Consider the following 16,454-nt stretch of genomic DNA (forward strand, 5'->3'; position numbering starts at 1 on the left):
ATTACAAATAAAGTTTCCGTAGTGGGTATTACGCTCGAGTATTGTTCAGATGTAACCACTGTGGGATTTTACAAAGTCACTAATAACACTGTGGGTTATTGCCTGTTCAACCTGAACCAAGAATTTTCTTGGTCATCCTAATTCATGTTGCCAACCTAAGTGTGATAGGCATTTGAGTGAACCCACAAAAGCAGCAGCAGTAGTCAGAACTGTAAACCAGAAATACTGGCTCTTGAGCTACTGAGAATTCTCTATCAACATCACACCACACTAGAATTTTTCATTTTACTATTAAAAAAAAAAAAAACCCTTAGAGACCACAGAACTAATCTTTTAAAGATAAATTCAAAACTCCCCCATGAAATGAAAAGATTTAAACTGCCTTATTTTCAATTTGACAATCCAACGAATAAAGTTCTAACTTCCAATTCTGATTTCTTCCAGAATACACCTGGAACACAAAACCCGGTCGGGGGCAGTTTTCAGGACCCACTTACAATCCTACGGCCAAGAATCTTAACATTGTGAACCGTGTGCAGCCGGTTCCCTCAGTGCATGGAAGGACAGACTGGGTGGCCAAATATGGCGGCCACCGGTAGGAGTCTGGTGCAAAGCCCCACAGCATTCTCCATAGAGTCCATGCAAGTCCCCAGACCCTGGGAAATGTGTACAGATGTCTATTTCTACTGAGTTCTGGAAGCAATATGAAGTAGTGGGTACTCTGCAGAGCACAAATCATCTCCTACTATTTTCTTTCTTTCCTAGAAATGAAATCCAATTTCTTAGCATCATTTGCCCGCAGCGCTGACACACGTACGGGTAGGACTTTACAAAGTATTGAATAAACTATTTGCCAAAGTATCAAGTGTTTGATCTACCAATTAATAGTTACTAAGTATAAGACACTTTTTTAAAAAAGCCTCCAGAAAGTAAGTGTTTAGAATGTTTTCGTTTTCATCTGTTATTTGCCTAAATTAACTAATATTTTGATTGGCCTCAGAGGTGTTTTTGTTTTGCTTGGTTTTGGGTTTTGTTTTTGTTTTTTTTAATGGCAACCTCGGTGGTCTGTCAATCAGAGCTCGTATTTGGCTAAGGCTCTATCTTACCAGTTTGGCAATGGCAGGGAATGCTGATTTATCATCTGGTTTTCTACTCTGAAATTATGGAAGCAGTGGTAATTCTTGAGCAGGGCATCTTTCTTCGGAATAAATTTATCTTTAACATAAAGATTTCAAAATTATGACACCCGATGTTAGTGGAGAAAGTCTATTGTTTGACTTTGACCAACACAACTCCTGTGAATTCGTGGTGACTATCACCCTCAATGGCTTAGATCAACCCAGATCAACCAAGGTTCTCATCTTTACATCATTAAGAGAGTTCTTGAAACTGTGATGTTTGCTCATCACACTTTCAAAATACCTTGTTTCCATGTTCCTACCAGACACAAAGATGAGGTGCGCCAGCTTTCGCCCAAAGCAAACTCTTGCTGCGCTGCAGATCGCTGACCTGGCTCCGACCTTGATATTTACTCTCAAGAGCAAATGCAATTCAGTTGCTATAGCAGTGATTCACTTAGTACAATTTTTTTTTCTTAGTTCTGTTTCTAAACTGGTACTTAAAAGAGACATCTTGAACTTGGGACTATATTTAAATTTGCCATTTTATGGACTGAACATTAATACTGTATATTCTTTTTAAAGAATAATGCTGTTATCAACTGTAATTTTTATGTGTTTTTTGACTTTGTAACAAATGCTAATGTAATTGGCATCATCTTGTGGACATTATCCAAAGACATCATAAAATAATCGTAATACGGTATTTTTCTATAGAAGATTCAGCTCATCTTGTTGAAAACTGTTAAAATCTGAAGAGTAATTTATGATGATGGTAATGGCTATATCTATTTGTACAGTTTTAATTAGCATCTCAAAGCTAAAAAATTATTTTGTGTTGCTGGAAGATTTTACACTTCTTGATAGATATTAAAATTAATATAGTTAACTGGTGTGTTTTCTTTACACTTTTAAACTTTATACTTCTACTCTGAGGCCTATTTGTTCTTTTAATTATAGACTTTTGTTTTTCTAGCAGTTTTAGGTTTATGGAAAAATTCATTGGGAAGTACAGAGTTTCCATATACCCCTCCTGAAGGGCCCCTCCCCAATTTTCCCTATTAACACTTTGCATTAGCGGGGGACATTTGCTGTAACTGATGAGCCAGTATGAGTACATGAAGTCCTTCGTTTATACTAGGGTTTCACACTTTGTGTTGTCTATTCTCTGGGTTTTGACAAAATACATAATGGCATATATCGACCGTGACAGTATCATAGAGATTAGTTTCACTGCCATAAAAAATCCCATGTTCCACCTAGTCATCCTTCTCCACTGCCTCTTCGCCCCGCCAAACCTGTGGCAAACACAAATCTTTTTATGGTCTCCACTGTGCTCCTTTTCCAGAATTGTCATGGAGTTGGGATCATACAGTATGTGGCCTTTTCAGACTGCCTTCTTTCAAAATTTAAGTTTCCTCCATGTCTATTCTTAGCTTATCTCATGTCTGTTTACTGCTAGCTAGTATTTCATTGTATATATGCATCACAGTTTATCCATTCACCCACTGAAGATCATCTTGTTTTCAAGGATGAGCAATTATAAATAAAGCTGCCAGAAACATTCATTGCATACTTTTGTGTGGGCATCAGTTCCCACCTCATCTGCATAAATTCAAGAGGCATTATTACTGGATTATCTGGTAGGAATATATTTAGTTTTGTAAAAAAGCAGCAGGCTCCTTCCGAGGTGGCTGCACCATTTTGCATTCCCAGCAGCAGTGAATGAGAGTTCCTACTGCTCCACATACTCACCACCACTTGGTGTTGGCAGGTTGTCTGTTCTAGATTTTGGCCATTCTTATAAGTGTGCAGCAGTATGTCATTTTAATTTGCAGTTCCCTGACAACATAGGATGTGGGCTATCTTTTCATATGCTTATTTTCCAGCTGTGTGTCTCCTTTTATGAAGTATTATTCAGATCTTCTACACATTTAAACACTGGATTATTTATTTTCTTTGTTTTGTTATTGAGAGAGAGAGAGAGAGAGCGAGCGAGCGTGAGTGGGGGAGGGGCAGAGAGAGATGGAGAGAGAGAATCCCAAGCAGGCTCATCACTGCCAGCACAGAGCCTGATGTGGGGCTAGAACTCATGAAACCACGAGATCATGACCTGAGCTGAAACCAAGAGCTGGGTGCCTAACCAACTGAGCCACGCAGGTGCCCCTTCTTACTGTTGAGTTTTAAGAGTTCTTTGTATATTCTGGATAACAGACTTTTATCAGATTATGTCTTTTGCAAATATTTCCTCCCAGTCATTGGCTTATCTTTTCATTCTCTTAACAGTGTCGTGTGTACTGCAGAAATTTTTAATTTTAATGAAATGCAACTTGTCATTTTTTTCTTTCATGGATTATAATTCTGGTGTTGTATGTAATAAATCACCAAACCCTAGGTCACCTATGATTTTCTCTTGTCAGCTTTGGGAGTTTTATAGTTTTATATTTTACATTTATATCTATGACCCATTTCACGTTTGTTAGGTCTATGTCTAAATTTTCTTTCCATTTTTTGCATGTTTATCTCCAGTTGTTCCAGCACCATTTCTTGGAAGAAACTATCCTTTCGCCACTGAATTGCCTTTGCTAGTTCATCAAAGATTAGTTGACTTTATTTCTGGGCTTTCTATTCTGTCCGATTGATCGGTATCTATTCTTCCACCTATACCACAGTGTCTTGATTACTATAGCTTTACAGAAGTTTTAAGTCAGGTTAACATCAGTCCTCCAACTTTGTTCTTCTCCTTCAATTTTATGTTGGCTACTTTGGGTCTCTTACCTCTCCATATAAACCAGAGTCAGGTGCCAACATCCCATGGAATAATTTACTGGGATTTTGGTTGTATTGGACTGGATCTAGACCAAGTTGGAAAGAACTGACACCTTGACAATATTCTCTTCTTGTAGTGCATGGACCAGCTCTATTTATTGTCATCTTGACATCTTTCATCAGTGTTTTGTAGTTTTCCTAATATAGATCTTATAAATATTTGTTAGATTATTCCTAAGCATTTCTTCTTTAGCGTTAATATAAATGGCATTGTATTTTAATTTCAAATTTCAATTGTTCATTGCTCATATATAAGAAGGCAAATGACTCTGTGTATTAACTTTGTACCTAATACCTTTTATTACCATTTATTAAGTCCAAGAGTTTCTTTGTTAATTCTTTGAGATTTTCTACATAGACAATCATGTGATCTGCAAACAAAGTTTTCTTTTCTTCCCAGTTTATCTTTTATTTTCTTTTCTTGTCTTATTGTACTATAAGGACTTCCAGTAAAATGTTGAATAGGTGAGGCAAGAGTGAACATCCCTGTCTTGTTCCTGATCTTAGTGGGAAAACATCTAGTTTCTTCCCATTAAGTACGATGTTAGCAGATGTTGTTTATCAAACTGAGGAAGTTTTCTACTCCTAGTTTGCTGAGTTTTACCAGGAATGAGTTTTAAACTTTGTCAAATGCTTTTCCTGCATCTATTGCTATCATCATTGGTTATATATATGATTTCTGCTCTGTAGCTTGTTGATGTGATGGATTACGTTAATTGCTTTTCGAATGCTGAATCAGCTCTGTATATCTGGAATAAATTCCACTTGGTCATAATATGTAATTCCTTTTATACACGGTTGGATTCAATTTGCTAATATCTGGTTGAGGATTACTGTATCTATGCTTATGTTTTATATTACATATATAAAAGGACACTATAGAGACTAAAGAAAGAAACTCAATGCTGAGACAACTGAATGGTTTATATATATAAAATATAGGCACATGTATAGATACAGATAGAGTGAGAGAGAATGTACCTAATGTTAACAAGTGAATTAAAATTAGGTAGAGGTTATATGAGTAATTATGAATATTAATGAAACTTTTCTGTAGATTTGAAATTTTTCCAAATAAAACTTAAAACAAGATAAATATACGAAGCAAGATTTATCATAAGTACAAGAAGAAACGGATATAAAAACAATCAGAGTAGCACGCCTGGGTGGCTCAGTCAGTCTAGCATCTGACTCTGGAGCTCAGGTCATGATCTCACGATTGTGAGATCAGTCCTGCATTGGGCTTGTGCTGGGCATGGAGCCTGCTTAAACTTCTAGCTCTCACTCTCCCTCTGCCCCTCCCCCACTGACACATGCATGTGTGCACTCTCAAAACAAAAACAAAAACAAAAACAAAAACAACCGAATCAGAGTAAGAGGCTTATTTCTCAACAGATCTAGAAGCCTAAAATAAGTAAATAAGTATTTGGATAATAGAGTAAACAAAATTTATCTGATATACATACCATATAGAGATACTTCAACCAATAAGGAAAAAATTCATGCACTTCTCGAATATATATAGCATTCACAAAAAGTTGACCTTATATTAGGTCACAAAGAAAATTACAATCTCCCAAATAAAGAAATACATAAGCCACATTTTCCCACATTTTAATAAAACTAGACTATAATAATAAAAGGGTATATGTCTCCAAATTTTATCCACTTAAAAATATATTAAAAATATCGTTCTAAACAATGATTCAAAAAGGAAAAGTAAAAAACACTCTTTAGAAATGGACAACATGCCTCTAAAACTTGCAAAATTCAGCCAAAACAGATCTCAGAGAAAAAAAAGTATACAATGGATCCATTTATGAAAAAAAAACAAAAAACAAAATAAAACTAGGAACACTGAAAATATGCTGAATTTGAGCATTTAGCTTAAGAAATTAGAAAAAATAACAAATGAAAAATTAAAAAGATTAAAGATATAATTATAATCAAATAAAAGATTTCACCCCAGTAGCAACAAGCATATCTAGCTCCAGATCTTGATTTCTGATACCATTGTCCAGTCTGGAGAAATGGTTGATTCTAGTGCTGAGCATGAAATACACAAGATGATACTGGAGGATCTTACAGTGCTAGAAAGGAACAAAGTTCTAAAAAAACAAAAGCAAAAGCAAGCAAGCAAAAGAAGCCTATGTTGACGGGCTATGTCAAAGGGACACAGGAGCCAAATGAAAGAGCTCCCGACGGCCAAAACTGCAACAATTTGAGAAAGAAAATTAATAAAGAAATACTGTATTATAACCCAAAGTGGGAAATACATATCCTTGAGTCCATACTGATATAAATAAGTGAATAATTAAGTAGGGGAGAAGAGACAAATCTCCCAAACAGCAGAATTCAAAGTCATTTATGTAGATACTCTGCCCTCAAGGAGGTAGAGTACAACTCCCAATCCTTAAGTACAGAGTATGTATAGTGACTTCCTTTCAAAGAGTACAGTAGGGGAAGGGGGAAAAAAGGAGTAACTTCACAGTGGAGAAGCCTGACAATACTACCTCAAGCCAGATGATCAAAGTCAAAATCAACAATAATACTATATCCATATATGTGACCTTAATAGGATGTGATGAAAATGGCACTTGACCTCTGTGGCCTTCCTCCTAAAATTTTAGAACTCCAATCTAACCGTAAGGAAAACTCTAGACAAATTCTAACAAAAGAGCATTCTATAAAACGCTTGATCAAAACTATCACAGTCACCAAAAACAAGACAAATCTGAAACAATCATAGGCCACAGGAGCATAAGAAGACATAACTAAATGTAACATGCGGTCCGAGGTGAGATTCTGTAATAGACAAGCAATATTAGTTTAAAAACTTAGAAAATCTGAACAAAATATGGACTTTAATTAATGTACCAACATTGACTCATTAGTTGTAACAAATGTATCATGCTAACATAACAAGGAAAACTGGATGGGGGGTGGGGTATATGGGAACTCTGTACTATCTTCTCAAAATGGTCCTAAAAAATCAAGTCCATTTTTAAAAAGAAGATTGGATCAGTCTATATTTTCAGCAAATATTTACTAAGTGCCCATTACGTACTAAAGTGTAGCATATACGATGGTGACAAAAGGGTCATTTGTCCTGATCACATTAAATAAGCATGCATAAAACTGTATATTGGCAAATTATTATGGGTGTTAAGAAAAAGAAAAGGACGTTCGTGAGACTAAAGAAGAAATCTAAATGTTGAGAGAGAACCGAATGGTTTTAAGTCTAGGAATCTAAATATACTTGAAATATACTTCTGCCTCCCAGCAGAAGAGAAAGAATTGTTGGGCCAAATCATGAAAACAAAGAGTTCTACTAGAAGATTAAAAGATGGTGAGGCTTAGACTTCAGTATTAGCAATTGTATGGGAGAGAGCAGAGTATGACTGTTAACAGAAAGTTGCTGGATTTTAGTGTTTATCTTCCTTCTTGCTGCTTTATAGAACTTTCTCATTAATTATGTTTTGAATTGTTTCTCTTGGATTTTCTAGATAGACATATATTAACCATTTAAAATGTTTAATTTCTTTTTCCACTATTAATTTAGACCTCATTTATTTCTCATAGTTTTACTGCTTTATCTAATGTCTCCAGAACAATGTTGATCTTGTCAGTAACTCCAAGTATGTTATTTCTAACTTAAAAAAAAAAAAAAAATTAATGTTTATTTTTTCTGAGAGAAAGAGAGAGAGAGAGAGAGAGAGAGAGAGAGAGAGACTACAAGCAGCGGAGGGGCAGAGAGACAGAGGGAGACACAGAATCCAAAGCAGGCTCCAGGCTCTGAGCTGTCAGCACAGACCCCGATGTGGGGCTCAAACTCACAAACTGTGAGATCATGACCTGAGCCGAAGTTGGGACACTTAACCGACTGAGCCACCCAGGCATCCCATAGTATTTCTAACTTTAACATAAAGCCATAGGACTAGATAAATGGTAGCTAATAAAACCTAATGCAGGTAATGCTTGAGTGGATCAGCAGAGGCATTTATAGTAGTGTCAATTCATTTTGTTCAGATTGCTACCTAATTTAAAAAAGTTACCATTCATCAAAACTCTACAGTATCCAACAATAATCTTAATAGAAATACAAGGAACTAAAGGAATATATGAAGACATTAAAAAAACTAAATTAACAACCAGAAAACAATGAACAAAATGGCAGTAAGTCCACATCTATCAATAATTTCTTTAAATATAAATGGCCTAAATGCTGCAATCAAAAGACACAGGGTGGCTGAATGGATAAAAAACAAGACCCACCTATATGCTGCCTACAAGAGACTCATTTCAGATCTAAAGACACACACAGACTGAAAGTGGAGAGATGGAAAACATTTTCCACGCAAATGGAAACAAAAAGCTAGAGTAGCAATACTCATCAGACAAAACTGACTTCTAGGGGTGCCTGGGTGGCTCAGTCAGTTAAGTGTCCAACTCTTGATTTCACCTCAGGTCATGACCTCATGGTCTGTGAGATTGATTGAGCCCCGTGTCGGGCTCTGCACTAATGGCTTGGAGCCTGACTGGGATTCTCTCTCTCCCTCTCTCTCTCTGCCCCTTCCTTGCTTGTGTGTGCACGTGCACTCTCTCTCTCAAAATAAATAAGCATTAAAAAAAACAAACAAAAAAAACCCCTGACTTCTAAAACAAATACTGAAACAAAAGACAAAGAAAGAAATTACAAAATGATAAAAGGGTCAATCCCAAGAAGAAGATAAAACACTTGCAAATATTTGCATACCCAACACAGGAGTACCTAAATTTATAAAACAAATATTAACAGACATAAAGAGGAAAATTGACAATAATACAGTAATAACAGGAAACTTTAATACCCCACTTACCTTAATGGACAAATTATTGAGACAAAAATATCAGTAAGGAAACGCTGGCCTTAAACAACACAGCAAACCAGATAGACTTGTTAGATACATACAGAGCATTTCATCCCCCAAATGCAGAATACACCTTTTCAAGTGCACCAGTGAACATTCTCCAGGATCACATTAGGCCACAAAATAAGTCTCAATAAATTTAAGAAGACTGAAATCATATCAAGCATTTTTTCCAAGTACAACAGTATGAAACTAGAAATCAACTACAAAAGTAAAACTGAAAAAAAAAAACCCCACACAACACATGGAGACTAAATAATATGCTACTAAACAACCAATAGGTCAACAAAAAACTCAAAGAGAAAATCAAAAAATATCTTGAGACAAATGAAAATAGAAACAAGACTTTCCAAAATCTATGGGACACAGTAAAAGCAGTTCTAGAAGAAAAGTTTATAGCAATGAGCAATAAACATTTCAAATAACTAACTTTACATCTAAAGAAACTAGAGAAAGAACAACAAAATCAGCAATAATAAAGCCCAGAGTTAGTAAAAGGAGGGAAATGATAAAGATCAGAATGGAAATAAATGAAATAGAGACAAAAAAGAAAGGCTCAATGAAACCAAAAGCTGGTTCTCTGAAAAGATAAAATCGATAAACCTGTAGCCAGATTTATCAAGAAAATATGAGAGAGGGACCAACTAAATAAAATCAGAAATGGAAGAGAAATTACAACTGACACTAAAGAAATACAAAAGATGATAAGAGACTGCTACAATTATACACCAACACACTGGAAAGCCTAGAAAAAAAATGAATTACCAGAAACACATAACCTTCCAAGACTGATAATGAAAAAAGAGAAAATATGAATAGATCAATTACAAATAATGAAATCAAAACAATTTTAAAAAACCACCCAAAACAAAAATCCAGGACCAGACAGCTTCACAGATGAATCCTGCCAAACATTTAAAGAGGAGTTAGTAACTATCCTTATCAAATTATCCCAAAACACTAAAGAGGAAGCAACACTTCCAAACTCATTTTATGAAGCTAGCATTACTTACTACCTAAATGAGACAAAAACATTACAAAAAAAGAAATTTGTAGGCTAATAGCCCATATGAACAAAGATAAATAAGTCCTCAAAAAATATCAGCAAACCAAATTCAGTAATACAAAGGATCACACACCATGATCAAGTGGGAGTTTTGCCAGGAATGCAAGGATGGTTCAACATCTTCAAATCAATCAACATGATACACCACATTAATAAAACAAAGGATAAAAATCATATGATCATCTCAATAGGTATCAGAAAAACCATCTGACAAAATTCAACATCCATTCATGATAAAAATTCTCAATAAAGTGGGTACAAAAGGAATGGATCTCAACATATAAGGTCCATATATGACAACCCACAGCTAACACCATGTTCAATGGCAAAAAGCTGAAAGCTTCCTCTCAGATAAGGAACAAGACAAGAATGCCCACTCTTGCCACTTTTATTCAACATAGTACTGAAGTACTAGTCACAGCCATTAGATAAGAAAAAGAAATACAGGCATCCAAGTTGGAAAAATAGAAGCAAAATTATCACTATTTGCAGATGACATGATAACATATATAGAAAACCCTAAAGACTCCACGAAAAAACTATCAAATAAATGAATTCAGTAAAGTTGCAGAATCCAAAATTAACACACAAAAATCAACTGTACTTTTATATGCTAATAATGAGTTATCAGAAAGAAGCTTTAAAAAACAACACCCCTGGGGCACCTGTGGTTAAGTGTCCAACTTGGGCTCAGGTCATGCTCTCATGGTTCGTGGGCTCGAGCCCCACATCAGGGTCTGTGCTGACAGCTCAGAGCCTGGAGCCTGCTTCAGATTCTGTGTCTCGCTCTCTCTCTGCCCTTCCCCACTTGTGCTTTCTCTCTCTCTCTCTCTCAAAATAAATGTTAAAAAAAATTTAAAAACAACAACAAAACACAACCCTCTTTACCACTGCATCAAAAAGAACAAAGCACTTAGGAATAAAACTCAAGAGATGAAAGACCTGTACTCTGAAAACTGTATGATATTGATGAAAGAAACTGAAAATGACACATGTAAATGAAAAAATATACTGGGCTCATGGGTTGGAAGAATTACATTGTTAAAATGTCCTTACTACCCAAAGCAATCTTACAGATTCAGTGCAATCCCCATCAAAATGTTAAATGCATTTTCACAGAACTAGAACAAAGAATCCTAATATTTATATGAAACGGCAAAAGACCCTCAACAGCCAAAGCAATCTTGAGAGAGAAGAACAAATCTGAAGGCATCATGTTCCCTGATTTCAAACTATTCTACAAAGCTATAGTAACCTAAACAGTATGGTACTGGCACAAAACAAACACATAAATCAATGGAACGGAACAGAAAGCCAGAAATAAGCCCACACATATATGGTCAATCTATGACAAAGGAGGCAAGAACAAGCAATGAGTAAAGGACATATTCTTCAAAAAATTGTGCTGGGGAAACTGGACGGCCACATGCAAAAGATAAAGCTAGACTACTATCTTGTACCATATACAAAAATAAATTCAAGATAGATTAAAGACAAACATAATACTTGAAACCACAAAACTCCTAGAAGAACACCTAGGCAGTAAGCTCTTTGACATCAGTGTTAGCAATATTTTTTGGACCAGTTTCCTATGCAAGGGCAACAAAAGCTAACAAATAAATGGGATTACATCAAACTTAAAAGCTTTTGCACAGCGAAGGAAACCAACAAAATGAAATGGCAACCTAATGATGGAAGATATCTGCAAATCATGTATCTGATTAAGGTGTTAATATCTAAAGTATATTAAAAAACTTACATAGCTTAATATCAAAACAACAAATAACCCGATTAAAAAAGAGCACAACTTGCATTGACATTTTCCCAAAGTTATACATATATGTCTGCCAGACACATGAAAAGATGCTCCACGTCAATAATCATCAAGGAAATGCAAATCAAAATCACAATGAAATATCCCACACCATCTCACACACACATGGCTAGTATCAAAAACAAAAAAATAACAAGTGTTGGCGAAGACGTGGGAAAAAGGAAACTCTTGAGCACTGCTGGTGGGAATGTAAATTGGTTGCAGCCACTGTGAAAAAGAATACGGAGGTTCCTCAAAACATTAAAAATAGAACTACAATACGATCCTGCAAGTCTACTTCTGGGCACTGACACAAAAACACCAATCTAAAGAGATACATGCACCCATATTTTCATGGCAGCATTATTTACAATAGCTAATGGGAGCAACTTAAGTGTCTATTGAGAAATTAATAAAGATGTGGGATGTGTGTGTGTGTGTGTGTATGTGTGTATACACAATAGACTACTACTAAGCCATAAAAAACAATGAGATGCTTGACATTTGTGGCAACATGGATGGACCACGAGAATATTATGCTAAGTAAAGGAAGTCAGAGAAAGACAAATACCCCACTATTTCACTTGTATGCGAAACCTAAAAACCACAAAGAACAAAACACAGACAGACCAGGGACACCTGCGTGGCTCAGCTGGTTAAGCGCCCGACTCTTGATTTCAGCCCAGGTCATCATCTCACAGTTTGTGAGATGGAGCCCCACTTTGGGCTCTGCACTGGGTGTGTAGCCTGCTTGGGATTCTCTGACTCTCCCTCTGCCCTTCCGCACTCACATGCACTCTCTCTCAAAAATATTAATTAATTGGAAAACAAACAAACAAACCAGACTGGGGCACCTGAGTGGCTCAGTCGGTTAAGCATCCAACTTCAGTTCAGGTCATGATCTCATGGTTCATGAGTTTGAGCCTCCCAACAGGCTCTTTGCTGTCAGTACAGAGCCCACTTCAAATCCTCTCTCCTGCTCTCTCTCTCTGCCCCTCTTCCCACTCATTCTTTCTCAAAATAAAAAACTTAAAAAAAAAATCTTAAAAATAAAAACAGACTGAGATACAGGAAACAAACTGGAAGTTACTGAAGGGGTGGGGTCCTGGTGGGGGGGGCAGGTGAAATAAGTTTAGGAGATTCAGTGGTACAAACTTCCAATTATAAAATAAGCCATGGGATGTAATGTACAGCTAGGGAATATAGTCAATAATACTGTAATAACTTTGTATGGTGATAGATGATAACTACTTACAGGGATCATTTCATAATGTATAAAAATATCACATCACTATGATATACACCTGAAATTAATAGAATATTATATACTAATTAAACTTCAAGGAAAAAAATTAAACGAAGGGACAAACAATGTTCTTGGGTTGAAGAATAAATATTTTAAAGCTTCCAATTCCTCCAAAATTTACCAATAATTTAGTGCAATCATACCAAAAATCCCAAGTATTTTTATTTTAAAAATTTAAAAATCCCAAGTATTTATTTTAAAAATAAAGAGGTAATTGTAGGGGCACCTGGCTGGCTCAGTCAGAAGAGCATGCGACTCTTAATTATGAGGTCGTGAGTTCGAACCCCATGTTGGGTGTAGAGATTACTCAAAACTAAAATCTTTTTTAAAAAAAGCTAATTCCAGATTTATCTGGAAAAATTATATATTAATATGTCAAAGAAAATCTGAAGAGGAACAAAGACAGACATGCACTACCAAGTATCAAAATATATATAAATCTATAGTGATGAATATAATTTGGCACTGAGACAGAGATAAGTAAATCTATGAAAGATACTAGAAACAGAATCAGTCTCAAATATGGAAATTCAGTACAAGGTAAAGGTGGCATTTCAAAGCAACGAGAGAAGGATATATCACCTGAATAAACAATATTGAGGGCAATGTGTTTTTTTGGAGAACAGAATTCAGAAAGATCCCTAACTTGAAACCTCACACAAAAGTAAATTCTAAGGGCAACAAAAATAGAAACCTAAGAAATAAAACTATGGAAGTAACAAATGAAAGTAAGAACAAGCTTTTTTTTCAAAAATTTTTAAACATTTATTCATTTTTGAGAGAAAGAGAGCTTCAGCAGGGGAGGGGCAGAGAGAGAGAGAGAGAGAGAGAGAGAGAGAGACAGAACCTGAAGCAGACTCCTGGCTCTAAGCTGTCAACACAGAGCCTGATGCGGGGCTTGAATCAACGAACCACGAGATCATGACCTGAGCCAAAGTCGGACGCTTAACCGACTGAGCCACCCGGGTGCTCTGAAAACAAGAACAAGCTTTTTTACTATATAGAGTCACACGCCAAGAGAAAAAGAAACAAAAACAGGAACAAAAAACAGAAAGAGCAGCTCACAGAAAAAATACATTATCACTGGTCAATAAACATGAAAAAATGTTTAATAACTTATTACTAATTTAAACAATTAGATATTTTTGGCTTGGATCAAGGGGTTGGCAAACTATGGCTAGTGAGTCAAATTTGGTCCATTGTGCCCGTTTTTATGCAGCCAGCATGCTAACAATATTTTTTGTTTTCAATCAAAATAGCATGGCTGAAAAAAATAAGATTACCATTTCATGATATATGAAAATCATATGAAATCCAAATTTCAGGGTCTATAGAGTAAACAGCCATGTTCGTTTACATACGGTTTCTGGCGGGTCTTACTCTACAATGGCAGAACTGGGTAGCTAGGGCAGAGACAGTATGGCCCACAAAGCCTAAAATATTTACTATCTGGCCATTTGCAGATTCCTAATTTAACCTGCCAAAGCTTAAAATTCTCACAAGACATGACATTAGCAAATATGGGGAAACAAAATCTTACAACCATTGTTGTTCCAACTCTTCTGAGGACAATTAAAATTTTAAATGCTCATCTGCTTGGACTCAGCTTTTAGAGATGTCACCTATATACATTCATTTGCACGGTGCACGGTGATTTAGATGGTAATGTACCTTGGCTCAGCATGAACAGCAAAAGACTTTTTTAAACAAAGTACTTTTCTATCAGTAGGGGAAAGGTGAACTAGGTAGGTCTCTATGTCCAGATAAGAAAAGCTTTGTTAAACATAGTCCAGTGCAGCAAAGAGTGTAGTATTTCTGCTGTGCGCTGATTTAAGTCAACCATAGGCAAAAAAGGATACATTTATATGATAATATAACACAGGAAATAATAATCTATCCAGGGAATTCCTGGGCCAATAAATAAGGCATAACAATGGTTACCCCTTACACTGAGAGATTAAGGGTCTGAGATGAGAAAAAGACAATTTTACAGTTTACCTTTCTGTGTTGAATGCATTTTTTTCAATGTTTATTTATTTTTGAGACAGAGACAGAGTGCGAGCTGGGGAGGGGCAGAGAGAGAGGCACACACAGAATCCAAAGCAGGCTCCAGGCTCTGAGCTGGGCTCGAACTCCCGAACTGCAAGATCTTGACCTGAGCCGAAGTCAGCCACTTAACCGACTGAGCCACCCAGGTGCCCTACATGCATTTTTTATCATAAGCATATTTTGCTTCAATTTTAAACAACTTTGTTAACTACCTAATACCTAATTTATATAATTTTGGAGAAAGGGCTTTATAAAGCAAAGTAACAGATCTGAATATGCAAAAATGTACAGACACTATAAACAAAGCTAAACAATAAGTAATAGCCTGGGGGGAAAACACAATACACAACAAAGGATTAGTACCCATCAAAAATAGAGAGCTTCCACAAATAAGAAGCAAAACTAAAAAAAAAAAAAAAAAAAATTAAGACAAAAATGGTTTCCGTCCAAACTATCTGGTCTAGGATACCAAGGTCATCTAGATATGACCTCTGCCTTTCAGTCTCATGTCTTGCTGTCCTGGTCATAACCACACGACTTGTTGCCCAACTGTGCCAGATAGCGTCATGCCTCTGAGGCACTGTGCATATTTTCCCTTCCTGCAACATTTGTCAGTCCTTGTTTATGAATTCCTCATTTTTCAAGGCATGGCTCAACCATCATCTCTTCTAGAGTCCTTCGACAGAACTGACCATTCCCTTTTTTTGTGCTCTGGCTGCAGTATCCATCTACCTCTATTAAGCATTTATTCCTATTACTGCCTCTGGTGGTTTAGATTTCAGTCTTCTCCACTAGATTCCAAGAAGGCAAGTCATCACTTGTTCTTTTCCTTCTAGGACCCAGCACAATCTTAGGACAGGAAGTACTGGGGAAACTCTGCAAGGAAGGGGCAACAGAAACTTGGCAAGGGCACCACCTGGGCGGCTAGGCATTGAAGACCATCCCACCCACCCTCTAACCCCAGTCTGTGGACAGCCTTAAACCTTTCGGAGCTGACCACTGGGATCAAACAGTTACACGGGGATCTACTGTGGACCTAAATAAATTCCCACCCCCAGGGACCCCTGTTTTCAGAGTTTGATGCTAGAACTGAAGGTCACCAAAATCGGTGCCTTTGGAAACACTCCACAACACATGAACAACTGAGGCCAACAAGGTGATTCAAAATCCTATCTATGAAAGCCTGGACGGAAGGCAGCTTTGGGTGCCCCATGCACATGTCACTGGCATACATGTATATGTGGCTGGGCTCGGATGGAGAAGACAGAAAATATAGATGAGGATTACTAAATGAATCTAACCATATTTCAAGAAGCTATTTATCAAAATGATCATAGAAAGGCTAGCTTGGAACCCAAAATGT

The 16,454-nt window shown here is 36.5% G+C and overlaps 1 protein-coding gene across 11 annotated transcripts in view; it reads left to right on the plus strand.

Moving 5' to 3' along the window:
* Positions 1 to 16,103, plus strand: part of MAK (male germ cell associated kinase) — a 72,008-nt gene extending 55,905 nt beyond the window's left edge. For 10 of the 11 annotated variants that reach the window (XM_045497408.1, XM_045497410.1, XM_045497409.1 and 7 more), the window contains one exon: positions 445 to 2,007. In XM_045497408.1, the coding sequence (XP_045353364.1) occupies positions 445 to 599 (155 nt within the window). In that variant the 3' untranslated portion in view covers positions 600 to 2,007. Of the gene's footprint in view, positions 1 to 444; positions 2,008 to 15,927 lie in introns of those variants that run through there. The other variant, XM_045497417.1, reaches the window with a different exon arrangement.
* The last annotated feature ends 351 nt before the right edge of the window (positions 16,104 to 16,454 follow it).

This window comes from Leopardus geoffroyi, chromosome B2 (genome assembly GCF_018350155.1).
Source record: "Leopardus geoffroyi isolate Oge1 chromosome B2, O.geoffroyi_Oge1_pat1.0, whole genome shotgun sequence".
Classification (NCBI taxonomy): Eukaryota; Metazoa; Chordata; class Mammalia; order Carnivora; family Felidae; genus Leopardus; species Leopardus geoffroyi.